The 27,733-nt window shown below is 38.1% G+C and overlaps 1 protein-coding gene across 1 annotated transcript in view; it reads left to right on the top strand.

Moving 5' to 3' along the window:
• Positions 1-2,940: 2,940 nt before the first annotated feature.
• Positions 2,941-27,733, top strand: part of SGCG (sarcoglycan gamma) — a 138,134-nt gene continuing 113,341 nt past the window's right edge. Inside the window, exon 1 of the mRNA XM_087436313.1 lies at positions 2,941-3,201. Coding sequence (XP_087292439.1) covers positions 3,148-3,201 — 54 coding nt within the window. The 5' untranslated portion in view covers positions 2,941-3,147. The remainder of the gene's footprint in view (positions 3,202-27,733) is intronic.

Below are 27,733 nucleotides of genomic sequence, written 5' to 3'. Positions count from 1 at the left end.
GAGTATAAACTATTCCACAGTTGAATCCAATTACAGCCAGCTCCTTTGAATAGGTCGTCTTTGAGGCCACTCTTTGAGGCTTCCTCCAAGCCCAGGAGGGTCTTTCTTCTCTATCTTCTTCCCTATTTTTCTGTTAAATATCTAGCTAGACTACCCTTTAGCTTTTTGCTATCATGGAGCCACCAGCCTCCTCTTAATTGCTTATTACCAAGATCTCCATTGTTTTTGACAGTGTCCTTAGGCAAGAACTTCCCCACACTCTCTTCCACATAAAATCAGTTTCCTTGGGAGAGCTATGGAGCTCTCTGTCTTATAGCCTGCCTCTCCTCCTGGGCAGAGCCTCTGCCCCACTGCTGTAGAGCTGGAGGCAGGGACAGCAGCCTTCTCTCACAGTGACTCCCCTGCTCTATGAGTAGGGCACTGATTGGGGACTGTAGCCCGTGGTCTTCTCAGCTTTCCTCTCCCAACATGGAACCTCCACCCTCCGAGTGAGCTAAGATGAGGACAGGAGTGGCCCAATATTCTTGGTCTGCCACACCTGTGATGGAGCTTCCACCGTACAGTGATGGCTGGGTAGATGGAAAGCCCCAGAACTCTCAGCCACACTTGCTTGGAATAATGCTTGTGCACACAGCCTGGGGGAGTGCAGCTGAGAAGGCTGGAGGGCTCCCCCTCTCAGGAAGAAATCAATATCCTAGACTGGGAACCAGAGGAGAGAGAGGCCATCTTCTTGGCTGCATCCATCTAAAGTAGAGCTTCCATCACACTGAGCTGGGGTGGTGGAGGAGTGGGTTGTGAACCAAATGCCCAGATTCTTGCTGCTCTTGCCAAGATTTAGTAGATGTTTATGAATAAATGTTTCTCCTTTTGCTGTATGCCCTTAGGACAATTCCCAGAGACTTTAAATGATTATTTTTTAGTAACTTTCCTCACTTATGGTTGTTTCATTGGGGAGAGAGTCTGCAGAGATCCTCACATCACCATTCCAATACTTCTCCTATTTTTATGTACATTTATCTTTCCTTTTTAAGTTTCTATTTGTCCGTTTTACACGGTAAGCAATATGTTAATTTTCTGCACATAATATACAATACATTCATAGATGCATATAATTTATAAACAAATATACATGTACTGGCTTGCTCAAAATTTTTTTTACTGATAAGGTGCTCATTCAAAACAGTCTGGAGACTTCACCCCTTGTACACTCTCCTGGTTTTTTCCACATACCACCTCGGATATATTTAGCTTTTCCGTCAGGGGAATGGTGGCAAGGGCTGCTCTCTCCATCCGCAGCATGAAACTATTGCCAATTATTTCTTTCTGTGCCAACAAAAGAAGGTCTGGCTCTGAGATCTTGTTAATTTTGGCAATTAAAATACATTAATAACTTTTAAATTCTTTGACACAAATATATAAACTGCAACCTTTACTGGATAGTACAGACATTTTTAGAGCAACAATTCACAATTCTTTTCATTATGCCCCCTGTGTAATATGTAGAAAATTATCAATATATCCTTAATAATATATCTCAACCCACATCAATCTTATTTATCCTTTTTTTGAAAAAATGTTGTACATTTTTTGAAAAAACGGTTGGCAATATCTTCTATGAGGTAGAGAATAATTAATGAAAAATTTCATTGGACTTCTCTGGGAAATTGACCTATTCCCTTTTGATTTCTACCTTTAAAAAAGTTTACTTAAAAAACGTAATCTAAGAGTTGTAAACATTTCTGCCTTGCAATTATACGTTTTGTTACATGAAAAACATTTTTAAATACCCCAGCATCTTTATGTTTCCATTTGGTACCAAATATGCTAGCATATCCCCATTTAACAAATCGTAAAATACACCAGTATGATCCTTTCAAGAATGAGTTTGATAGTCTACTTCCTTAGTACACTCATCGAACATCTTCAGATACGCATACCATTCCACAGACACAGCACTGCTAACTCGCAGTCACTCTCCTACGTGGATGTCAATGAGAAAACAAATGATTGAAATACACAAGCACCAACAGGAGAACTATATGCCATATAATCACAGTTGAGCGAACCTCTCCACGCCTTGAAAAAAAAACCACAGGACAGCGGCTTCTTAAAAGTAATGGGTCCAGCACTCACTATTTGGGAGCCCGACTCAAAGAACTAATGTGCAGCATTATTTTTGTCACGAGTTTTTGCCAATCCCGAGGGGTGCCTCCTAGAGGCAAGACAAGGCCCTTACTTTGTAGGATGTCTAAGTAAACTGAGTGGCTTCTGCAGCAGGAGGGGTTCGCGGGAGACAGGCTCTCCAAAAAGACTCCAGAGCCTCGCAAATGAAACTATTTCCCCAACAGGGACGCCCTAAAACGCCGTAGAGAGGAAGGCGCAGACTCTTCTGACTGGAAGGGGCTAGGACTCCAAGTGGGAAGATCAGTTACTCTTTACCCGAGCTCCGAGCCCAGGATGCCTTAGGCAGACGCAGGTGGCCTGAAGGGAAAAGGTGCAAGGGGCCCCATGCGGGCCGCAGAAGCCGCAGCGGGTGGGAGCGGCGTCTAGAAGTGCCGCTGCGCGTGCGGAGGGTGGGGCGCGGGAGGGGACTTGGGGGCGCAGGGCTGCGTGGAAGGGGGTCCGGGTCGTGGAAGGAGGCAATCGTGGAGGGCTGCGGGTAGGGAGTGGAGGGGCGCGGGGGTGCTGGGGGCCGCGCGGTGACGGGACGCGGAAGGACGCAGGGAGTCGTGGAGGGGCGAGGGCAGTCGCAGGAGGGGCACGGGGGGCGTGGAGGGACGCGGGGGCGCAGGCGTTGGGACGTGGAGGGGCACAGCGGGTCCAGCCAGGCGCACTGTGTGGCCGGCGCGGTGACCTCGCGCGGGGGGCTCGTGCGCATCCCGCTGGCGGCGCCCCCGGCTCGGCGCGCGCGGGGCTGCCCCCGGGACGGTGCGGCAGCCGCGGCGAGTTCCACGGAGGTGTCTGGCGCCCGCCTGCCCTCGCGCCCGGGTCAGTGGCGCCGGGAGCTCGGGCGGGGATGTGGGCCTCCGTGGCTCGGGGGCGCTGCTCCCCCTCCCGGGAGCAGAGTTGTCGCTGCGGTCTCTGAGGGAGGACGGAGCCAAGGCCAGCGCTGTCCCGGGAGGAGACAGCGGGCTCATCCCGTCTGGCATGAAGGGAAATGCAGTGGCTGTTTGCGCCCCCGGACCCCAGGAAATACAGCAGGTAAAGAGAATGGCCACGGTCCGCCACTTCGCTTTCACTTCCCCAAATTTCCGGGTCCTTCCTTCTCTTCCAACCCCCTAAACTAACCCTTCCGTTGTTCCACTCCCCTATTCCCTCTCCAGCCTTTCCCCAAGACCCCCCACCACCATGTGAAGTGTAGTTTAGACAGTTGGCATTTCTTTGCCTGAAAGTCTTTCCTAACTGATCAGCACTCTGACATGACTTAAAAGTAACTTTTGTGTGCATGTGTGTGTGAGAGAGAAAGAGAGAATGAGAGTGAATTTTTCTGTAAATTGATGGCCAAAAATATTGCCCTGGATTGCTGTCGGGTCTGTCCATCACACTGAGTGACCAGATCGCCTGCACCGAGTAAGTGCAAAGTTACTAGGGCATTTTAGAGGGGAAACAGGATCCCTATATCACAGGTGGCTTACATCATCTACAGGGGGATCATAACTTGATGATCTTGCCCCAGTATACCCATTACCCCTTAAGTACTGATGGCTGTATTCACATACCTAGGTGCATGTTATCACTTCATTAAATCAGACTTAGTTAGAAAGTTGATAATGTCCACTGCTGGATAGTCTGATGTCTATAAATATTGGTAGAATCACGTACAATTTATCTGGGAACAACGACTCATCCAGTGATACTGAATGTTGTACGGTAGATTTTCTGGCACTGTATGGCTGTGCACATCTATGGACATGCATGGTATCTTTGTATTAATGCTGCTGGGTGTTCCTTAAAGCAGGGAAATCTGTTTGTGAAGCAATGGAATTGTATTTATTGTTTTAAGGAGCAAGCCTTTTTTATATGGCTCTTCTTGTGCTTTTCTTCCTTTACTATGAGCAGGCTATAAAAAACTGAAAATTAGATTTCACAATATTATTCAAAAATATACCTAAGCTGACCTCTTTGGTTTTGGTGATGGAATATTTTACTAAAAGGTTCAGTGTATCTGGTATTAAAACTTCCTCTTGAGAAAATGTGCTTCCAGACAAAGTGATTCACAGGGCACCATCCACTCCTCACGTGTAAGAACATCACCCTCTATACCTCCAAGGTTATGGGAGAACCATGATTTCAAGTATCTCACTCTCCCTGAGTCCTATGTTATTTTCATGTTTGTTTGCCGTTGCTGCATCAGGCCTTAAACACAATGTTCTGCTTTACACAGAAATCATTGATGTATATCGTGCACTTACACTCGTGGGCTTACCAGTGTAGGAAGGTGTCCTTCACCTTCAACTGTATAATAGTCGTAGTCTCTGAGGTAGTTCTTCAATCTGAGAAAAAACAGTGATGAATAATCCATTTAATCAGTTAAAATCATCAGAACTACATAGCACACTATAAAAGAAACAAGGAAGCTTTCGTATTTAACAAATAATTTGTCTGCTTTTTTAAACTATTAAAACACCTCAGAGATAATGAGGATCATAATACCATTTTTAAAGCAGCATTTTATTAATTGTAACTAGGTAATGTTTAAAATAGATTATATTGAAAAATATATATATACACCATTACATTTTAATCAGCATCATTTTGTCATCATGGTGTGATTTTTAAGAATTTATCAGACGCTCATTTAGGTGTTGAATCCTTGAGACTGTGTCCTGCAGGAGCTCCTATTGTGCTGTGTGTGAAACAGGCAAGTATCTATGGACGTGGTTACAGTTAAGCAAAAAAAGCTAAAGCTAATTTTATTTTTTTTTCTAGAATTGTATTGTTAGAAAGTGATTTAGATGTACATGATAATCATAGTATAATAACCCAAACATTTAATTTTCTAACGACTTAGGTGATGGTGCTTTGTCATTTAAAAATATGCCCATTTTATTATGTCTTCTGTAGTTTGATCCATATGAAGTAAACACAACTGGTTATGTGTTGTCAGTGCCACAATGACAGTGTTATCTGTATGGTATCCCTTGTTTGATGTATATTTGCATATGAATTTCTGAATGTGGCAGCTTCTAAATTAGGAAACAAAATAAGTACATATGACAGCTTATATTTTTAGCATACCATTTTGTTATGTACAAGGGAAATATTTGTGCTGAAATAGGAGACGGCAGGAAAAGGAAGGAGATAGTGAATTGATGCTTCCTAACTGTTTTAAGGTGTGGACCCCTTTGAAAATCTGAGGCTAGTTATAGATCTGCTATCCAGAAAAATGCCCAGACAATGTATACCTAGTGTGGACTGGAGTTCAAGAGGTTGACAGCCCTGGAAGCACAGGCTTGGACTCGTGGCTGAGATCACCTAAATTAGAGCCTCAGTGTCCAGGTGGGCTTGGTTGCTGCACATAAAAACCTTGAGTTATTGCATTATATCAAAGTATAACTACATTAATAATTATATTAATAACAAAAAAACAATTGGAAAAGTAACAATTATTAATTTATAAAAATGTGCTTATGATTTTGTCTAGTAGACTTTATTTAAAATTTGTGGCTAAACTCTTTTTTCAAAAATAACATTTAATAAGTGACCTGAATGAGAAAATGAAAAATAAAAAAATATGAAAAACTTAACTAAAATCATATTACATTGAAGACATAGGCCATAGGAGCAACCAGATATAAAAAGGCTAAAACTATGTAACAGTTATGATTTTATAAAAAATATCTATATGAGTTATTGAATTATTTACAGGAAATGCTGTGGGTTGTATTATAATAGAGGTTGTCTTGCATTTCGCAGGTGTGGTGGTGTCCAGACATTTGAGTTGCACATGCCCTCTGTGAATAAAGGACTCCTTGCATTTTTTTCTCCCCTCTCCAGCTAGGCTAAGCTCTCCTGACGAATGGCCCCTCCTGGTAGCCATGGTTTCCCCCTCTATATCCTTCTAAGATTCTTCGCTCTGTTTGTTTATAATCCCCCTTATTCCAAAATGATTTCAGTAAATACCCAGTCAGTTATTCTCCAGAGGATCTCCTCCTCCCGTGTGCAGCTAGCAGCTTGCTTCTTCTTGTCTGTCTCCTAGCACTTGCTCTAAGAGAAAAGTGCTTTGCTCATTACGTTGACTGAGCTCCCGCCTTAAACCAGGCACTTGAGGTGTTTCATTTCATCCCATCTTCACAAGCGCCCTGTGATTAGGGCCCCCTCTGAACATAGAAGGAAACAGCGCCCAGAGAGGCTGTAATTTGCCAAGGTGGTTGCTTGGCAGAGTCGAGTAGTAATACAGACCTAACACCAAACCCACACTTCCCACCAGAGCACAGTGCCCAGGAAAACTTCCCCTGGTCAGCCCCGCATGTCATTCTTCTTGTGGATGCAAAATAGCTCAAATGACTAGGCCATATAACTAGTGCTAGTAACACACTGAATCAAAGGAAAAGAAAACCATCACATTTACGGTTAAAATTGAGTAGTATAGAATATTATTCAGCCATAAAAAGTGAAGAAGTCCTACTATTTGCAACAACATGGGTGGACCTTGAAGGCATTATGCTAAGTGAAATGTCAGAGAAAGACAAATGCTGTGATCTCACTTATATGTGGAATCTGAAAAACAAAACAAAACAAAAAAAAAAAAACCCACCAAACTTATAGAAAAAGAGATCAAATTTTTGGTTACCAGAGGTTGGGGGTGGGGAGAGAGAGAATTGGAGGAAGGCGGCCAAAAGGTACAAACTTCCAGCTGTACGATAAATAAGTACTAGGGCTGTAACGTACAACATGATGGCTATAGTTAACACTGCTGTATGATATATAGGAACGTTGTCACGAGAGTGGATCCTAAGAGTTGTCATCACAAGGAGAAATTTTTTTTTCTTTTCTTTTTATTGTATCTATATGAGAAGATGGATGTTAACTAAACCTACTGAGGTAATCATTTCACAATACATGTAAATCAAATCATCATGCTGTACACCTTAAGCTTATACAGTGATGTATGTCAATTACTTAATAAAACTGGAAAAAACATTAAATAGTATAAAGAATGAGCACCATTAACCTTAGTGCCCTTAACACCTCACAGAATTTTTCTTTGGAAACTCTGTAGAAGCCTCCTCCTATGTCTTCCTCCTCTAATTAAATATTTTTCTTTTACTTTTTAGTAAATTAGGTAAATAAAGGAGATTGGTAAAATAATACCTTATTAACACAGTATTCTATTAGCAAGTCTTGAGATGTGTTGAGCAAAGTGGGATGATGTTTTAGCCCATTTGTACTTCCTTTTTTATGAAAGATTTTAGTTTTATTAACACTTATCCTAAGCAGGTGACAATTCTATCACCGTTCACATATCATCATATTTTACTACCTCATTTTTGCCTTTATTCCTTTTTTTCTTTCCTTTCCAATTTCCAAACTTTGAGGTTTATATGAGGAGGGAACAGCATTGATTGACCCAACTGGGGTAGTAAGAGAAGATATTCCAGTTCCTTCATTTGACCTATCTCAAATCCGGTAACTGTTCTACAGTGTGTGTTTCTTATGAACTAACGTATTCTGCTTATGGCCACCTGTGCTTCTTCCAGCTGAGAATCTTTCTACAAATCTAGAAAAGTAGAAGTCACTCTGTCTTTGAATATTGTTTCTCCCTTGTTTTTTCCCCATCTTTCTCTAATTCTCCCTAGATGTATGTTGGACCTTCTCATTTCTATCTTCCATTCATTCTTGGGTTGCTTATTCCCTTATTCCACATCATGATAGTTTATTTGCTCAGGTGGTTTGTATTTTTTTTGTGAGCTCATCTACACGGAGAGTTATTCTTAGATAGGAATCTGAAATGCACCCTGTGAGAAGGTGTCCCAAGGAGAAGCTTTGCTTTTCCTTCTGCTGGGATCCCAGGTCTTTTATGGATCCTAGAGCAGTTTTTATATAAATTTCATGGTTTGGAGTTATAGTAGCACATATTTATTGTAAATTTGGAAAAAATCATACCCACAAATGGTACAGGCTTATGGTTGGTGCAAAGCTTATGACTTTGCTTTCTTCCCAGTGGTTTGACTTTCCATCCACAGCTCTAGAGATGGAGGGGCCTCTTCTTGTACTTTCCTTGCGTGGTGGCCACGCCTTGCTCTAGCCAGGGGTCAACTGTCCTTGTTGGGCATTAAGATTCAGGCTCAGCCTCTAGGCCCATAAGTGGGGCTAATAACCTGTGTGCCTCTATGTATAGCATCACCTTCCAGCTGTCTCTGACTTTGATTTCCATCCTTTTTTCTAGCCCTTGACAATTTTCCATTTTTTCCTATAAGTTAGACTATATATTTTAAAAGTATTACATTTTTTTGCAGAATTTTTGTGTCTCGGTGGTAATAATGGCACTCACTCACATCTTCTCAGTCCATTATATTGAAAGCACTCTCTACGTGTGATACATTTCATTATTTGGGGAGAACAGTTTCCATGTAACTATTTTTAAAGACAATTATGAAATAAAGAAAAAAAATTAAGTTGTACATCATATTCTGAGCTATATTTACCAAAAGATCTTCATGACATTCATTATCTAAACTTTAAATAATTCTGGAATTTAAAAATTAGTGATAATGTTAAATGATGTATAAAATAATATTAAATGATTAAATAATAAAAATAATTCTCGATTATTTATGTTGATTATGTAATCTGTGGATTATTTAGATTGGTTCTCTAATCTATTGGTTATTTATTCTTGGACTGTCTATACCTTTACAATTAAATTTTGTTTTTATTTATTAATATTTCTTCCAAGTATTAGTTGGAAAGTGAGAATAGACATCAGAACAGTTTTGTTATTGATTAGGGTTTGGGAAGTTGGTTGCTTGAAACTAATAAATTGGGGCTTGGTTATTTTATTTGTCTTATGATATAAAACTAAGAGCATAGTATGACTTTGTAATCCAAATAGGTACTCAGTAAGTACCAGTTGATTTTAGTTTTTTGATTTTTTGAGGGTGGAAGGTACGTAAGAATGCAATATAATTATCAGATTCGTCTCTTGGATTAGCAATGATAATTAGACACAACAAATTTATTTTTAAATAGTAAAATCTAACTAAAACATGACTCACATGTCTTACAATATAGTTTATTTCCAATGAGATATATCAGGGTTAGCAGACTTCTTCTGTAAATGGCAAGATAATAAATATTTTAGGCTTTGTGGGCCGTAAGGTCTCTGTCAAAACTGCTCAACTCTGCAATGGTAGCAGCCATAGAGATACTTAAACGAGTAAGCGTAGCTGTGGCCAGTAACACTCTACTTACAAAAACAGGTGGCAGACCTTATTTGACACACAGGCCATCATTTACCAAACTCTGATCTATACTAATGAAAGCAATCAATTATAAAGAAATAAGAAGTTTTGTTGTGAAATATTTTTCAACATAGGTTGATATATACATAAACATTATTCTTTGAGAAATTACCTCATATAAAGTACTGATACAGTCATTCTCAGAAGATATGGCAAAGAAGGACTAGTCCCTGTTTATCTTGTCTTGGCTTTCTCTTCTCACTTCATGCTTCAGAGAATGATATACAGTCATGCACCACATAAGGACGTTTCAGTCAATGACAGACCACATTACAATGATGGTCCCATAGGATTAGTACCATATAGCCTAGTTGTGTAGTAGGCTATACCATCTAGGTTTGTGTAAGTATTGTAGGGGAGGAAGAAATTTTCCTCTACCCTTCTAGTTTCTTCTGGCTGGTCTAAGAATTAAGTTGACATGAGACAGATTAACAGGAGAAAAACAAACAAAAGTTTAATAACATGTATACATGGGAGAAACCCAGGAAAACTGAGTAACTCACCAAAATGGCCAAAGTCCTCACCTTAAATACCATCCTCAGCTAAAGACAAAAGAAGATGTTGTGGGTGGGGAGAGTCAGGGACTTAAGGGAAGGAAGGCAATTCACAGGTTGGTAAAAAGTAGTAAATGTTTGGAAAACAAGTGTTTGGCCACACAGAAACTCAAGAACACGGAGGGGAGCCCAACAAACAGGCTTTTCTCTGTTCCTCCCTGCCTACCACCTAGCTCATGCTGTGCTAATGTGATAGCTCGCTTCCTGAGACAGATTTTTTCAATCTCAATTCTTTTAGGCAATTAAGGGGGAGATAACGAGGAAAACTTCTGAGTCTTTTGTTTCTTAAGAACAACCAGCCTAAAATAATCCTCATGTTAAAAAGATATATTTTGGGGTGGCAAATTTTGTTCCTCTCAGTACACTTGATGATGTTTGCACATTGACGAAATCACCTGATGATGCCTTTCTCGGGATGTATCCCTTCATTAAGCAACACATGACTGTAATTCACAAACTTTATTTAAAAGTGTAGCTTGCCTCTCTGGAGCTGAAACTTCAAACTGAGTATAAGTTAATGTTTGTAAACTACCTCTAATTTGTAAAAATTAGTACAAAGAAGTGTTTTTTCTCTTTTTGAAAAATAATATTTTACTATATGCATCACTGTGAATATACTATACATGTTGCAATACATTAAGAGTGATCCTTCAGCTTTATCACTATACAAAACTGTTGCAAGAGCCCAAAATATATAAAATTAGAGTAATTTATATATGTAACAGACATTATAAAATGGAAATTGTATCATTCCTATCAGTAAGCCATGATCATCGGCATAGTTATTTTATAATTTTATTACTGCATACGATAATCAAATACAGTGAGCCAGAACAGTAATTTTCCTCTAAGAGAATAAGCAGGACTTATATAAATTGGAAATAAGAAAAAAAAAACCTAAAAAATATTTTATAAAGTTTCCTCTGATAAATAAATGACAAGCAATAGGATATATTGGCATATATGAGGAAGCCATTTGGGGTAAAACTAATTCAGCCTGAACTGTTTTTTCCAAAAGGGCCTAACATGGCCATTGAGCATGGATTGTACATCTGCTTTAAGTATTTACTATGTCCCAAAGACAAGAATGATGCCCTTAAAGATAAGGATGTAACTTCCCCCACATTGGCATTTCCTTAAGGATAAGCATCTCTCCCTAAACTGAGGATTGATTGCTGACCTACTGTGCTCACCTTGTGACCACCCACCTTGCGACCATTGACCTGCTGTGTTCACCAAATTGCTGTGCCAGCAAAGCAATCTCGTGACTATTATAAAAGGGACATTCCAATCACAAGTGATACATGCTCTTTGAAGGTATATTAACCACTCTGTACACCCCACTTCTTTGGAGTGCTCCATTCCTTTGTGAAAGGACACTCCTGGGCTATATAGTCCTCAGGGTTGGCTCATAATATACTTACCCCAATGTTGATTTATAGATTGGTTATGCATTATTTGTGTTGACACCTCATTTGACATTTGAAAAATTTTATAATTTCATTAGACTAAATATTCTTAGTTTCATACTGAGAAGGGTCCCAGATTTTTCTATGTTGTTTAATTTAAAAATATTAACTACACATTGAAAATTGATGTTAGACTTTATTTGCTACACAGTAAACAATTAGGAGATATTTTTCTAACTTACAGATTTTGGTTACTTTTGGATTTTTTTTCAAATAAAATAAATGGTCCAAGGTGATGAAAAGAAAGTTATTTGTATACTCTTTTGTTAAGAATATTTTCCTGCAGACAAACAAAATAAACTACTTTTGTTAGATTTAGAAAGTGAATCCCAGATTTGGAGGTGTTGTTCACTAGAAGTAGAGTGGGAGAACACAGCAGAGCCTATAGAATACAGCATGTAGCCTGTTTGTTCCAAGAGCAAATGTGGTGAGGAATGTGGCAGTGAGAAATCTCTCAAGTTGCACACATGAACATTATTTCCGTGCTTAAGTTAGAAAAATAATAGTGTTCCATAAAAATGGAAGGGAGGACGTGGGACAACAAACCTCTCATTCGTTGCTGATGGGAATGCAAAATGATTTGGCCAGTTTGGAAGACAGTTTGGCACTTCCTTTCAAAATTAAATATACTGTTACCATATGTTCCAGCAGTCGTGTTCCATGGTACTTACTCCATAGAATTGAAAACATACCTACACAAAAATCTGCACACAGATGTTTATAGCAGCTTTATTCATAATTGCCAAAACTTGCAAGCAACCAAGATGCACTTCAGTAAATGAATGGATAAATAAATTGTGGTACATCCAGACAATGGAATAATATTCAGTGATAAAAAGAAATGAGCTATCAAGCTACAAAGAGACATGGAAGAACCTTAAAAGCATATAAGTGAGTGAAAGAAGTCAATCTGAAAAGGCTACATACTCAATGATTCCATCTATATGACATTCTGGGAGACTCAAAATTATGGAGACAGCCAAAAGAGCATTTTCAGGGGAGTGAAAATACTCTGTATGAATCAATAACAGGAGGAAAGCTGGAAAATTCACAAATTCACAAAATTCACAAATATGTGGAAATTAAACAACACACTCCTAAAAACCAATGGGTGAAAGAAGAAATCAGAAGAGAAATTAAAAAAAAAAAAAAAAAACCCTGAAACAAATGAAAATGGCAGTACAACATACCAAAATCTAGGAAATGCTGCAAAAGCAGTTCTAAGAGGGAAGTTGATAGCAATAAACACCTACATTAAGAAAAAAGGAAGATCTCAAATAAACAACCTCACTTTATACCTCAAGGATCTAGAAAAGAAGAACACTATGCTCAAATTTAGCAGAAGGAAGGAGATAACAAAGATAAGAGCAGAAATAAATGAAATAGAGACCAGAAAAACAATAGAAAAGCTCAATGAAACTAAGAGCTGGTTTTTTGAAAGAATAAACAAAATCAACAAACATTTAGCTAGACTAAGAAAAAAAGAAGATTCAAATAAGTCAGATATTAGAGAGGAGACATTACAACTAATACCAAAGAAATACCAAGGACCATAAAATACTACTATGAACAATTATTCACCAACAAATTGGAAAACCTAGAAGAAATGGATCAATTCCTAGAAGCATAAAACCTACCAAAACTGAATCATGAAGCAATAGAAAATCTAAACAGACTAATAATGAGTCCTGAGATTAAATCTGTAATCAAAAATCTCCCAACAAAGAAAAGCCCAGGACCAGATGGCTTCCCTGGTGAATTCTACCAAACATTTAAAGAAGAACTAACATCAATTCTTCTCAAACTGTTCCAAAAATTTGAAGAGGAGGGAGCACTCCCAAACTCATTTTACCAGCCCAGCATTATGCTGATACCAAAGCCAGAAAAGCACACTACAAGAAAAGAAAACTACATGGAATATCTTTGATGAACATAGATGCAAAAATTCTCAACAAAATTTTAGCAAGCCAAATTTAACAGCACATTAAAAGGATTGTACAGAGTGATCAAGTGGGATTTATCTCTGGGATGAAGGATAGTTCAACATACTCAAATCAATAAATATAATACACTACATTAGTAGAATGAAAGATAAAATTCATATGATCATCTCAATAGATGCAGAAAAAGCATTTGACAAAATACAATATCCTTTCCTGATAAAAACACTAAACAAATTGGGTATAGAAGGAACATAACTCAACATAGTAAAGGCCATGTATGACAAGCCCACAGCTAACATAATATTCAATGGTGAAAGATTGAAAGGTTTTCCTTTAACATCAGGAACAAGAAAAGGGTGCCCACTCTCACCACTCTTATTCAACATAGTACTGGAAATCCTAGCCAGAGCAATCAGGCAATAGAAAGAAATAAAAGACATCCAAATTGGAAAGGAAGAAGTAAAGTTGTTTTTGTTTTCAGATGATATGATCTTATATATAGAAAATCCTAAAGATTCCGCCAAAAATCTATTAGAATTAATCAACAAATTCAGTAAAGTTACAGGATACAAAGTGAACATAAAAAATCAGCTGCATTTCTGTACACTAACAACCAACTATCTGAAAAAGAAACAAAACAGTTCCATTTACAATAGCATCAAAAAGAACAAAATACTTAGGAATAAATTTAACCAAGGAGATGATTGGTACATGGAAAACTACAAGACTTTGATGAAAGAAATTGAAGAAAGACACAAACAAATAGAAAGATAGCCCATGTTTATGGATTGAAAGAAGTAATATTGTTAAAATGTCCATGCTACCCAAAGCCATCTACAGATTCAATGCAATCCCTATCAAAATTCCAATGGCATTTTTCACAGGAATATAAAAAACAATCATAAAATTTTTATGAAACCACAAAAGACCCCAAATAGCCAAAGCAATCCTGAGAAAGAAGAACAAAGCTGGAGGAATCACACTTCCTGATTTCAAACTATACTCCAAAGCTATAGTAATCAAAAAAGTATGGAATTAGCATAAAAATAGACACACCAAAAAACAAATAATCCTATTAAAAATGGGCAATGTACCTGAATAGATACTTTCCAAACAAGATATACAATGGCCAACAGGTACATGAACAGTTGGCTCAATATCACTAATCATCAGGGAAATACAAACAAAAAAATCACAATGAAATATCACCTCATACCTGTGGGAATGGCTTTATCAAAAAGACAAAAGGTAACGTGCTGGCAAAGATGTTAAGAAAAGGAAACCCTTGTGCACTGTTGGCGGGAATGTAAATTGGTACAGCCATTATGGAAAACAGTATGAAGGTACCTCAAAAAATTAAAAATAGAGCTACCATAATCCAGCAATCCCACTTCTGTGTATATATACAAAGGAAAGGAAAACAGGATCTTGAATAGATATCTGCCCTCCCATGTTCATTGCAACATTATTCACCTTAGCCAAGATATGGAAATAACCTAAGTGTCCATCAGCAGATGAATGGATGAAGAAGATGTGGTATACATATGTATATAATTCAGCCATGAGAAAGAAGGAAATCCTGCCATTTGCAGGATGGACGTGGATAGACCTTAAGGGCATTATGCTAAATGAAATAAGTCGGACACAGAAGGCCAAATATTGCATGACATCACTATATGTGGAATCTGAAAGAGCTGAACTCATAGAAACAGAGAGTAGAGTGCTGGTTACCAGGGGTTTAGGGCAGGGAGAAAGAGAAGATATTTGTTAAAGGGTACAAACTTCCAGTTATGAGACAAGTAAGTTCTGGGGATCTAATGTATTGCATGGTGATTATAGTTAATAATACTGTATTATATACTTGGAAGTTGCTAAGAGAGTAGATCTTAAGTGCTCTCACCACAAAAAGGAAATGGTAATTATGTGATGTGATGGAGGTGTTAATAACACTATGGTGGGAATCGATTTGCAATATATACGTGTATCAAATCAACACATTGTACACCTTAAACTTACACAGTGTTATATGTCAAATATACCTCAATAAAGCTGGAAAGAAAAAAAATGTATGGAACCATCCTCCTCAGAAAAAGAAAATACTCTGTGATATTATAATGATGGGTATATATCTTTATACATGTGTCCAAACCCATAGAACGTACATCACCAAGAGTGGACCTATGGCAAACTATGAACTTGCAGTGATTATGATGTGTCAATCTAGGTTCATCCTTGGTAAAAAAAAAAAAAAATGTACCATTCTGGTGAGTGATATTGATAATGGGGGAGGCTATGCATGTGTAGGTGCAGGAGGTAATATGAGAAATCTCTGTACCTCCCTCTTAATTTTGTTGTAAACCTAAAACTGCTCTAAAAAAATAGTCTTAAAAAAAAAAACTGAGCAGTGGATATATTCACCACATTTTCTTTATTCATTCATGTGTTGATGGACAATTAGGTTGTTTCCATATCTTGTCTATTGTAAACAATGCTGCATTGAATATGAGAGTGCAGATATCTCTTCAATATCTAATTTCGTTTCCTTTGGATAAATACCCAGAAGTAGAAGTTCTGGATGATATGATAGTTCTATTTTTAACTTTTTGAGGAACCTCCATCCTGTTTTCCATAATGGCTGCACCATTTTACATTCTCACCAAAGGGAACAAGGGTTCCAATTTTTCCACATCCTCGTCAACACTTATCTCTTGTCTTTTGTGATAATAACCATTCTAATAGATGTGAGGTGATATCTCATACTGTATTGTATACTTGAAATTTGTTAAGAGGATAGAGTTTAAGTGTTCTGATCACAAAAAAGAAAGAAAATGGTAACTATGTGAGGTGATGGGTATGGTAATTATCTTGACTGTGGTGATGATTTCACAATGTATTATCAAAACATCAAGTTGTACACCTTAAATGTATACAGTTTGTTTTTTGGTTTTTTTTTTTTTCTGCTGAGAAAGATTCACCCTGAGCTAACATCTGTTGCCAATCTTCCTCTTTTATTATGTGAGCCACCACCACAGCGTGGCCACTGACCATCGAGTGGTGTGGTTCCGTGCCCAGGAACCAAACCTGGACCACCAAAGTGGAGCACGCGGAACTTTAACCACTAGGCCATCAGGGCTGGCCCAGGTGTATACAGTTTTTGTTTGTCAATTATGTCTCAATAAAGCTGGGGAATTTTCCATAGGATATGCTTTTGACATGATTTCTATGTTATAACCAAAATGTGGCTGACTTCATTTGTCAATTCCTGCCTCAGTTAAACAAGCAAATTTTTTAAAAAGTTAACCCTCTGCATTCAGAAAAGAGAGGGAAAAATTAAAAGGCTGGACTTTCATTAACGACTGTCTATGTTGTAGTACCTCCAATTTCTTATGGCTCACTAGCCGTAATCTCAAACTGCAGACTAAGTATCTCCACCAGCGGTTCCACTCATTCCATTCCTTTGTCCTTCCAAAATGCAATGCTTCATTATTCATTTCAAACCATTCCTGCTCTGGTTTGTTAATGTTGCTCTTCATTGCACTTGCTCTCCCACACACCTGGGTTAAAACCTTTCCATGCCTACTTCACCTGGTTGGGTGTTAAGTTTCATCAAGCCTGACTTCACACAGTCTCCCAGGATCCTGAATTAGGGTCCACTGGCCTCTGTCTCCCTGAAGCTTTAAACAGCAGCTTGGAATTCACCACTATTTTGGGTTGCTTGGTGTAATTTGCTCCATCCTCTCAAGCTTTGAGCACAGAAACCTGTCTTTGAACTTCTTTTGCACATCTGAAACGTCATGAAGAAGTCCAGGCCTTGCATCTCTCTATTTCTTCTGTCTCAAAATAGCTGAATTATTATCAGTCTAGCTATGAGCTATTTAAATCAATCTTGTCCAGTGCCTATTTTGATGCATTTTTGTTTGAAAATTTTAACCAACTTATTTCATTACAATGTTAAAACATTTGGGCACAAAATGGTTTAAGACAATTTATTGAACAATGAAAGAGTATAAACCAAATGAATATTACAGAATTATCCTGAAGTCAATAAATATGTTATTTACTAAATATAGTCCATAAAGGCCTGATATTTTCTGGACAAAATTTTTTTTTATTGAGGTATAATTGACATATAACATTATATTAGTTTCAGGTGTACAACATAATGATTCAATATTTGTGTATATTGGACAATGATCACCACAATAAGTTTAGTTAATATTCATCACAATACATAGTTGCAAAATTTTTTTTTCTTGTGATGAGAACTTGAAACATCTGCTCTTAGCAACTTTCAAATATGCAATACAGTGTTATTAACTATAGTCATCAAGCTGTACATTATTATCCCATGACTTATTAAGTTGGTAACTGGAAGTTTGTACCTTTTGACCCCCTTCACCCATTTTCCCACCCCTCACCCCTGACTGGCAACCACCAATCTGTTCTCTATATCTATGAGCTTGGGGTGTGTGTGTGTATGTGTGTGTGTGTTTAGATTTCACATGTAAGTGAGATCATATGGTATTTGTCCTTCTCTGTCTGACTTATTTCACATAACATAATGCCCTCAAGGTCCATCTATGTTGATGCAAATGGCAAGATTTCATTCTTTTTTATGGCTGAATAGTATTCTACTGTATATATATACCACATTTTCTTTATCCATTCATCAATTGATGAACACTTAGATTGTATCCGTTGTAAATGGAACACTTAGGATGGCCATTGGGGGTGCGTGTATCCTTTCAAGTTAGTGTTTTTGTTTTCCTTGAATAGGACTCAGAAATGGAATTACTGGATCATATGGTAGTTTTAATTCTTTGAGGAACTTCCATACTGTTTTCCTTAGTGGCTGCACCAATTTACATCCCCACCCACAGTGTACAAGCTTTCCCTTTTCTCCACATATTCACCAACACTTGTTATTTCTTATGTTTTTGATAATAGCCATCCTAACAGATGTGAGGTGATATCTCATTGTGGTTTTAATTTGCATTTCCCTGATGATTAATGATGTTGAGCATCTTTTCATGTACCTGTTGGCCATCTGAAAGTCTTCTTTGGAAAAATGCCTATTCAGATCCTCTGCCCATTTTTTAATTGGATCATTTGTTTTTTTGCTATTGAGTTGTATGAGTTCTTTATACATTTTGGATATTAACCCCTTTTCAGATACATGATTTGCAATTATTTTCCCCCATTCAGTAAGTTACCTTTTCATTTTGTTGATGGTTTCCTTTGCTGTGCAGAAGCTTTTTAGTTTGAGGTAGTCCTACTTGTTTATTTCTGCTTTTGTTGCCCTTGGTTTTGGTGTCAAATCCAAAAAATCATTGCCAAGTCCAATGTCAAGGAACTTACCACCTATGTTTTCTTCTAGGAGTTTTATGGTTTTAGATCTTACATTCAAGTCTTTAATCTATTTTGAGTTGATTTTTGTGTATGGTATAAGATAGTGGTCCAGCTTCATTCTTTTGCATGTGGTTGTCCAGTTTTCTCAACACCATTTATTGAAGAGACTGTCCTTTCCGCATTGTACATTCTTGGCTCCTTTGTCATAAATTAACTGACATATGCGTGGGTTTATTTCTGGGCTCTCATCTGTTCCTTTGATCTATGTGTCTGTTTTTATGCCAATACCATACAGTTTTGATTACTGTAACTTTATAATATAGTTTGAAATCAGAAAGCATGATGCCTGTAGCTTTGTTCTTCTTTCTCAAGATTGCTTTGGCTGTTTGGGGCCTTTTGTGGTTCCATGCAAGTTTTAGGACTGATTGTTCTATTTCTGTGAAACACGCCTCTGGAGTTTTGATCAGGATTGCATTGAATCTGTAGATTGCTTTGGGTATTATGGACATTTTAACAATATTAATTCTTCTAATCCATGAGCACAGAATATCTTTCCATTTATTTGTGTCTTCTTCAATTTCTTTCATTAATGTCTTATAGTTTTCAATGTACAGGTATTTCACTTCCTTGGTTACATTTATTCCTAGGTATTTTATTCTTTTTGATGCAATTGTCAGTGAGATCGTTTTCTTAATTTCTCTCTCTGATCTTTTGTTATTAGTGTATAGAAACACAACAGGTTTTTGTATATTGATTTTGCATCCTGAGACTTTACTGAATTCATTTATTCTAGCAGTTTTTTTGGTGGAATCTTTAGGGTTTTCTATATATAAATACGTTATCTGCAAATAGTAACAATTTTACTTCTTTCCAATTTGGATGTCTTTCCTGGACTAAATTTTGAAGTACAAATGTTGGTATGAAAAAAACCAAAACAATAGGGGATGAAAGGTAAAAATTTTTTTAAAGACTTTTTCTGGAGGATGAAGTTTTAAGTTCACAGCAAAATTGAGAAGAAGGTATAGCAATTTCCCATGTACTTCCTTGCCTTCACACACAGCCTCCCCTAACATCAACATCCCCCACCAGAGTAAAAACAAATTTTACATGTGTTATAATTGATGAACCTACATTGACACATCACTGTCACCCAAGGTCCGTAGTTTACATTAGGCTTCACTTTTGGTGTTCTACTTTCTATGGGTTTGGGCAAATCTATAGTGACACGTATCCATCCTTATGGTATCATACAGAATAGTTTCACTGCCCTAAAAATCCCTGGTCTCCACCTTCTCATCTCTTTCTCTCCCCAAACTTCTGGCAACCACTGATCTTTTTACTCTTCATAGTTTTACCTTTTTTAGATGGCCTGTAGTAGGAATCATACAGGATGTAGCCTTTTCAGATGGGCTTCTTTCACTTAGTATTATGCATTTAAGTTTCCTTCATAGTGTTTCATGGCTTGAGAGCTCATTTCTTTTTATCGCTGAGTAACATTCCATTGTCTGGATATACAACAGTTTGTTTATCTATTCACCTACTAAAAAACATCTGGGTTTCTGTTAAATTTTTTTAAATGCAAAGATTACTTGACTTTTTCTAAAAACATATCTTTCGATAGGAGACAAACTTTTTTATTATTATTTATGAGGTGGAAAGAAAAAGACCTGGAATTATCTTCCTCATAGTGTTCAATAGAGTTTGCATCCAAATAATTATCTATGTTTTAGAGGTTTGTTTGCAGATGTGAATGTATTTTCTCAGAAATGTATCATAATCTGTTACATTGTAAGAATGTTTTGCAAAGGCTTCTTTAACCCTAATGTAGTTAAATAATAACATTCCTTGTTGCACAGAGCCTAAACATTATTCATAGCATCATTTCTTTGTTTCAATTCTTAATACCAAGAATATAACAGAATATATCATGCGTAGAATTGGACCAAGGAATAAGGACTATTTCCTGGGTGGATAAGTGGGGTGAAGTCACAAGTGACAGTCGTGGTAGAAGGTAACCAGGTGTGGTCCTGGGAGAGAAGGAGGATTCTGCGTACCCCAGGGGGCAGCATAACAGGGACAAGTTCACGGCCACTTGGGGAGACACTGACTTGTGAACCTGAGCTGGAATTTTTGCCTACCATATCTGTAAACCAGGAGGGGACTATATGTTCACACAGCACAGCCTGGATGTGAAAAAAGCTTAACGGTTTCTTTCAAATATACAAAAAAAATCCTCACTTTTGGAACCTAAGGCAATTACTTCATTCTATTGAGTTGAAATGGACTGTCAAAAATGACTAAGCTTTTAGTTATGCTCCTGGGCATGAAGGTGAACTGCAGAGGGTCACGTTGTTCCCAAAGAGAACGGTCACTTTGCCAGGCATTGCAGGTGGGATAAGATCTGTAGGGAAATTGGGAATCCTGAAAGGCTGCCTCGGCTTAATGCCACAAGTTGTCCCCTTTGTTTTCACCTTCAGTTCTATGCTCTGTTTAAGCTTTTACTGGAACTGAATTCACTATTTCCCTCTTTCTTTACTATCTAAGATTTTGTGAAAGACTAGAATTCTTTCAGGAGTGAGGATCCACAGACGGGTACACATGGTGGCTACAAGTAGTTTTCTCAAGTAGCCAATGATCCGATTAGGCCTGTTGTATGGGAACATGTGGCCCACAGACTTCCACCATGAAGATGACAGCGTGAGTTAGTATTGACTCAGTGCTTTCCTGAAATCATTCAAAAGCAACAAGGAGAGTGAGAAACTCATTCAAATCCTATTTTTGGCAAAATCAGGAAACAACTAAAACTCCAAACCACAAAATTAGTAGAAAGTTGTCAAAAAGAGTGAGAACTGAGCACATATGTGTCTGAAAGGAATAGTGAGAGAGGACATCAGAGCTGCAGACTCAGAAAACCCGACAGTGTGTGCCTTTCGCAGGTAAAGGGTATGTCCTATGTGGTGCCAAGTCTGAGCATCTTGTTTACAACGGGGAGGATGAGATGCATGTGCTGACAGCAGGAGAGTCCTTGCACCTGGCTCAGATCAAGATGCAGAGGAGGCAGGCAAACGAGGAATCGCACAGATAAACCATATGTCCGGGAGGCAATCTGTCTGTTATAGTGAAGCACGGGACAGATTTTGCGTTGTTAAAAAAGAAAGAAAGAAAAGAGCTGACTGAGAAGTGAAGACTGGACAAACAGAAAAACTCTTGGTCATGAAGAAAATTCCAGTCAGACCAGAACATGTCCCTTCCTAGCACAAACCTCCTGAAAGTAGCTGGTCAAAGAGAGAGAGAAAGAGATGGACAGTGACGGCAGTATGTAATGGGCTCTTGAGAAAAGATGAGCAGTATTTCAGGGATAATGGCTATCCTTTCCATTTTATTTCTATGTCTGGTATTTGGAATAGTCTTATCCCCTTACAATAGGCTCCAGTGTTTACAGCCATGGTTCTCAACCTTGGCTAGCCGTTAGAATTGTCTAGGGAGCTTTAAAAGATATTGGTACCTGGCCCCCTATCCATATCAAATAAGTCAGAATTTCCAGGGAGAATCCTAGGCAACGATGTGTTATGCATCTCCCGGGTTGATTCTAGCGCACGGCCACAGCTGAGAACCCCTGCTCTTCATGTCTCCATCCCTCTGGCCTTATCTGTCCTCCTCCCTCAGCGTGTTCCAACCTTGGGCCTTGTGTGTGTTCCTTGAACATAAGGAAATCATTCCTGCCGCAGGCCATTGCTTTGCCACCCTCTGCTTGTCTCACGCTTTACCCTGCTCTTTTCCTGACTGGTTCTTTCTCATTATTCAGGTCATCCCACAGAGACCTTCCCTGGCCATCGTATTTAAAATAGTCTCCCATCACTCTGTTTATGTTCTTAATAAACTTGTCACCATGAGAAATCGTCCTATTTATTGTTTTCACATTTATTGGCTATTTCCTCTCGAGTGGAATATAAGCTCTAAGAAAGCCAGACCTCCATTGTCTTGTTCACTCTGGTGTCCTCGGCATCTACAACAGGCACCCAGTAGGTGCTCCTTGGATAAAAGCAGCAGAAGTGGCCCCAGCGGGAGCCCGATGGCCTTCCCATGCAACTGACTCGTGTAACTCAAACCAACTCAGCATCCCAGAAAAACAGTTTGAGAGCGACTCATAATTCCATTAAGTAACCTCAATATTACGATAGTAAGAACTTCCGTACAGCTACCTAAAACTGCATTGCTGTCCTGACTTAGATAGGAACTGAATATGTCGTCTATTCTAGCAGACAAACATAAAAACAAATCAACAAGCCAAGCAGCTCATGTATGTAACAGAGGTAATCCTTGATGAATATTATCTAAATCATGATTGACAGACCACTGCTGTTATCATTCACTCCATTGTGCTATTATCATATATCACCAAATCTAAAATGCCCCTATTTTACATTTTAACAGCTCTTAATTAGGCTGCCTATTACAATCAATGGAATATTATAGTTTAATTTGCAGATGTACTTCCTTTCTTAGTGTCATAAAAATAGGAGTGTTCTTAAAATCATCAGTCTTAGCTTTGATAAGATACTATGGTATGTGAGAAAGTCAAGGACTTTTCCATGAGGTTTTCTGAATCATTACTATGCCTATAGTTTTTTTTTTTTTAATTTAGAACAGCCATCTTAAATTTTCCCACTGGTCGTCTCTTGCCAAATCAAGTGCTCTTTCTCTGCCCTCATACTTGACCTTCCCAAAGCATGTGGTAGCACTGAATGGTTCCCTCATTCATGTGTGCCACCATGGAGGAGGTGGATTTCCATAACTCACAAGTTCTGTTTTCACGACTAATGGCAGGGAGTCATTCAAATTTGTGTTCATCACCTCTCTGCACTTTTTGAAACTCTTTTTTACACTTGGTAGCATCACCCCCTCATTCTTCTACTTATCAGGAACTAAGTACATTCCTACACCACCAACCCACACACACACACACACACACACACACAAAAGGCATGCTCTTTACATTATTGCATTAGTTTGACTAAAACTTGTATTACATTTTTATGTTGCAAATGATCAAATACCAGCTACACAGTTTTGAAGAAAAAAAAGCAATTTCTTGATTGATCTAAGTGAAAAGTACAAGATTAGAGCTCATTTAGGCATGCCTTGATCCACTCAGTGGATCAAAATTACCATCAGTTTTTCTCTCTCTCTCTCAGTTCTGCATTTTGCTGTGTTGTCTTGTTTTCATGGCTGCTAACAAACCATGCTCAAATCACTATCAAATTCTAGTCAAGTAGAAAAGAAAATATGTCTTCCTGGTTGCTGACAAAAAGGTCACGGGATTTGCTCTGATTGAGCCTGATTGGCTTGGAGTCATTCTAAAATAATCTGTGTGGCCAAGAGAATGCCATGCTCTGGTGAGCCTGGCGGAAATCACACAACCTCCCAGTCACCTGGGAATGGTGTTGATTTGACTTGACCTAACATAGACCGAAAGTGGCGCAGGGTTGATTCCCCAAAAAGAAAATCCAAGTGTCTTTACAAGAAGTGGAGATAATGCATGTTGAGAAGCAAACAAACAAAAATCAAGCACATACTTACTTCTACCATATGATCCAGCAATTCCACTTCTGGCTATGTACCCAAAGGAGTTGAAAACAGAATATCCAAGAGATATATGCACTCCCATATCTAGTGTAGCGTTAGTCACAATAGCCAAGATATGGAAACAACATAAGTGCCCATCAACGATGAATGGATAAAGAAGGTGTGGTATATATACACAATGGAATATTATTCCACAATGAGAAGGAAGGACATCCTGCCATTTGCAACAACATGGACAGACCTTGAGCACATTATGCTAAGTGAGATAAGTCAGAGAGAACGATAAGTACTGTATGATATCACTTACATGTGGAATCTAAAAAAGCCAAACTTATAAAAATAAAAACAAACAAAACAACCAAGCATGTACTTATAAATGCTTTTTGAACCAAGATGTTCATTTTAAAGACATTTTTAAGTTTTTAATCTCTCATTTTTCAATGCAAAATTTTTTCTTCTTTTCAAATATTAGTGAACAGGTGGGATTTTTGTGCTACAGTGGAGAAACTTGTGGCTTTGCAAGATTTTCTTCTGGTTGCTGAAATTATGTAGAATCTAATGCATATTGTGAAATTATGTAATTATGTAGCATTATGAAATTATGTAGAATCTAATATCATATAGCTTTATTTCTTTCATGGTAAGCGGCTGGGCTGGGTCATGTATATGATGTGTTTAGGCCAACATCCATTTTTTTATTTTATTGCAGTCCTCCTTCTCCAATTAAAAAAAAAAAAGCACAAACTTGGTGATCATTTGCTTATTGAGGGACGAATATACACATTAGTTGAGATGATTCAAATTAAGCTATGTAAGATTTCTGGCGTGGCCAACTGGCAAATGACAATGCCATTCACTAAGAGAGAAAATAGTAGAGAAGAAAGTTTGGGGAGAAGTGGGAGGGATGATAAAAATATGTTGAGTTTACAACATGATGACTTGGAAATAGCCGTGCTTACAAGTCTTTAACCATGATGGATCCAGGCAAACTTCATTATTTCTTCCCCTCTTCCTATTGTCATCCTCTTCACCATTGTCTTTTCCCCCAGGTCCCCCTTGCTGTTACCCTTCTGACCTCGTGACATAGCATTTCGATTGTCATGGTCCCTCTAGTATCCAAGTACACATTTTCAGTGAAAAAAAGGTTGTTGAAAAAACAGAATTTTGAAGATTTCTCAGTAAGTAGGGTGAGGGTAAGAGGTCAGGAGCACAGGGATACTTAGGAAGTGAAATGAGCAGGATGATGGGCAGAAGCAGGTAAAGTTCAGTAGCACAAGAATTCCAGTATCTGTAGCTTTCAGACAATGACAGTATCCCTGTGTTTGTCAAGACTGCTAAACTGCATACATCAGATCAAGGGAAGTTGTTGACAGATGATGTTGATTGGGATACCAGAAAGCTAAACTGAAAGAAAAAAAAGATAATTTAGTTTGATTGTGTACAAGTGCTATTGTCTGGCCTACGAAAGTTAATTACTAATTGAGCACATTAATGACTAGGTATAACATTAAGTCAAAATGCTTTTTTATCATATTAGGTATATCATTAAGTGAGCCAAAATACCTTTATCATAAAGGCTGCATATTTCATAATCTGTGATTCATATATTTTATTTCTTTTTGATAAACTCTCTCAGTGTTAAGAAATAATTGTAAATAGCTACCATTTATATGTGTTTTACTATGTATGAAGCGCCTTTTGTACATTATCTCATTTAATTATTTTTCTAGTTTTAAAGAGGGAGATGATATTATCCCCTGCATTAATAGTGGAAAACAGACCATTAAAGAAGATAATTAACTTATGTAACATTAAACAGCTATTACGTGAAAAAGCTGAATTTAAAACTCAGCTGACCCCAAAGCCTGGAATCTTTGGCCATTTGTTTATATTATCTCAAGGGAAGGAGGAAGTAAGGAAGATTTTCAGTTTAATATCATGTCATGTTAATCAGAATCAGACTCAGGACATTAGCCAAGCTGTCAAGCCAACGAGGCTATCAGGAATGTGACCCTGATTTGGGGAATCTAGGGACTGAATCAAAGTCATTAACACTGAAGATAAAATTCAGGAGGCCAGAGTTGAAGCTCATACCAGAAAATCAGAGTAAGATTTCCTGTAGAGGAAAGATTGCCTTTGGACTTGAATATCTGACCACACAAGTCATCTCTGCATACTCTTACTCACAGATTAACCCCACGTTATCTCTGCCTCCGTTGCCTGAAGCACCTCACAGTTGCAATATTGCGTCATTTCATGCCTGCTCCAGGAGGCTTCCCAGGGGGGTGTCTAACAAGTTCTAAATATGTGGTGCTGCTTCTCTTTCTCCCTCTTCTTCTCAGGGAGCAAAGTCTGTAGCTGTTTCAGGGTTTTGGTTAGTGGCCTCCAAACTTATTTGTGAGTTAATAAAAAATAGCACTTAGAAGAGTGATGGGAACATATCTCAATATGCATTGACACTTACACATTTATAAATTGTGTACATGTATTGTTATGTCAATATTAAATACATTTGAAACATGCACAAATATTGGAAATTTTTAAAGGATTGAGTTAATGATGATTTCTGCTGTTGGAGAATCAACTACCACTCGGTCTCTTCCAGATAGAATTAAGTTTTCCTTTATGTGCTTCTATAGCCCTTGGTTAATACCCAAACTATAGTGCTAACCACAGTATTGAGTAATTAGCTATCTGCCTCTCAACTGAAAAGAAAGCTGCTTAAGCACGGAAAGCATGGTTTACTTATTAATTCATTCATTTAGCAAATATTTAATGAGTATCTAGAGGCTGCAGATTTATAGGTATCCAGACTCAGTCCTTGCCCTCAAGCTTAAGATCAAGTGAGGGATGAACAGCGTATAGACAAGTAAATAAACAGTTACAGATAGGTCTGTGATGAATACTGTGAGCATCGTGGAGGTGCTTAGGAGGGTACCGGCCTTACAAGAAAGGAAGTTGGGAGAGAAGGGTTAGAGAAGGCTAGATATTAACATAGAATAGCCTGTGTTACGTGGTAGATCCTCAACAAAGATGTGTGATTGTTAAATGCTGATGTTTTCGTTTGAGAAGATTGAGAAAAATCATCTATTTACTGTCCAAGTTCTGAACCAACTGAGAGACAAAGAAATGAGGCAAATGAGGGTCTAAATGTCATTTTTGTTACAAATAGAGCCTTTGGAAAATATATCCTAGGTGACAGCAGCAGTGGACTTCCTCATGTTACATTCCCGACAAGGACCCTCCCTCCCACCCCTTAGGCAGCTCCGGGTGATCACAGGTCCCCCTGGAAGGATGCATTTGAAATTTACAGCATGAAGGATCAGTGTAAAAACTCTACTCTGCAGGCATGAAGGTCCCTGAAGACC

The sequence above is a fragment of the Ceratotherium simum genome, chromosome 10 (assembly GCF_057802395.1).
Source record: "Ceratotherium simum simum isolate JZ-2026a chromosome 10, ASM5780239v1, whole genome shotgun sequence".
Lineage (NCBI taxonomy): Eukaryota > Metazoa > Chordata > Mammalia > Perissodactyla > Rhinocerotidae > Ceratotherium > Ceratotherium simum.
Note: the sequence above shows the minus strand (reverse complement) of the source record. Positions and strands in the feature narration are given on the sequence as shown.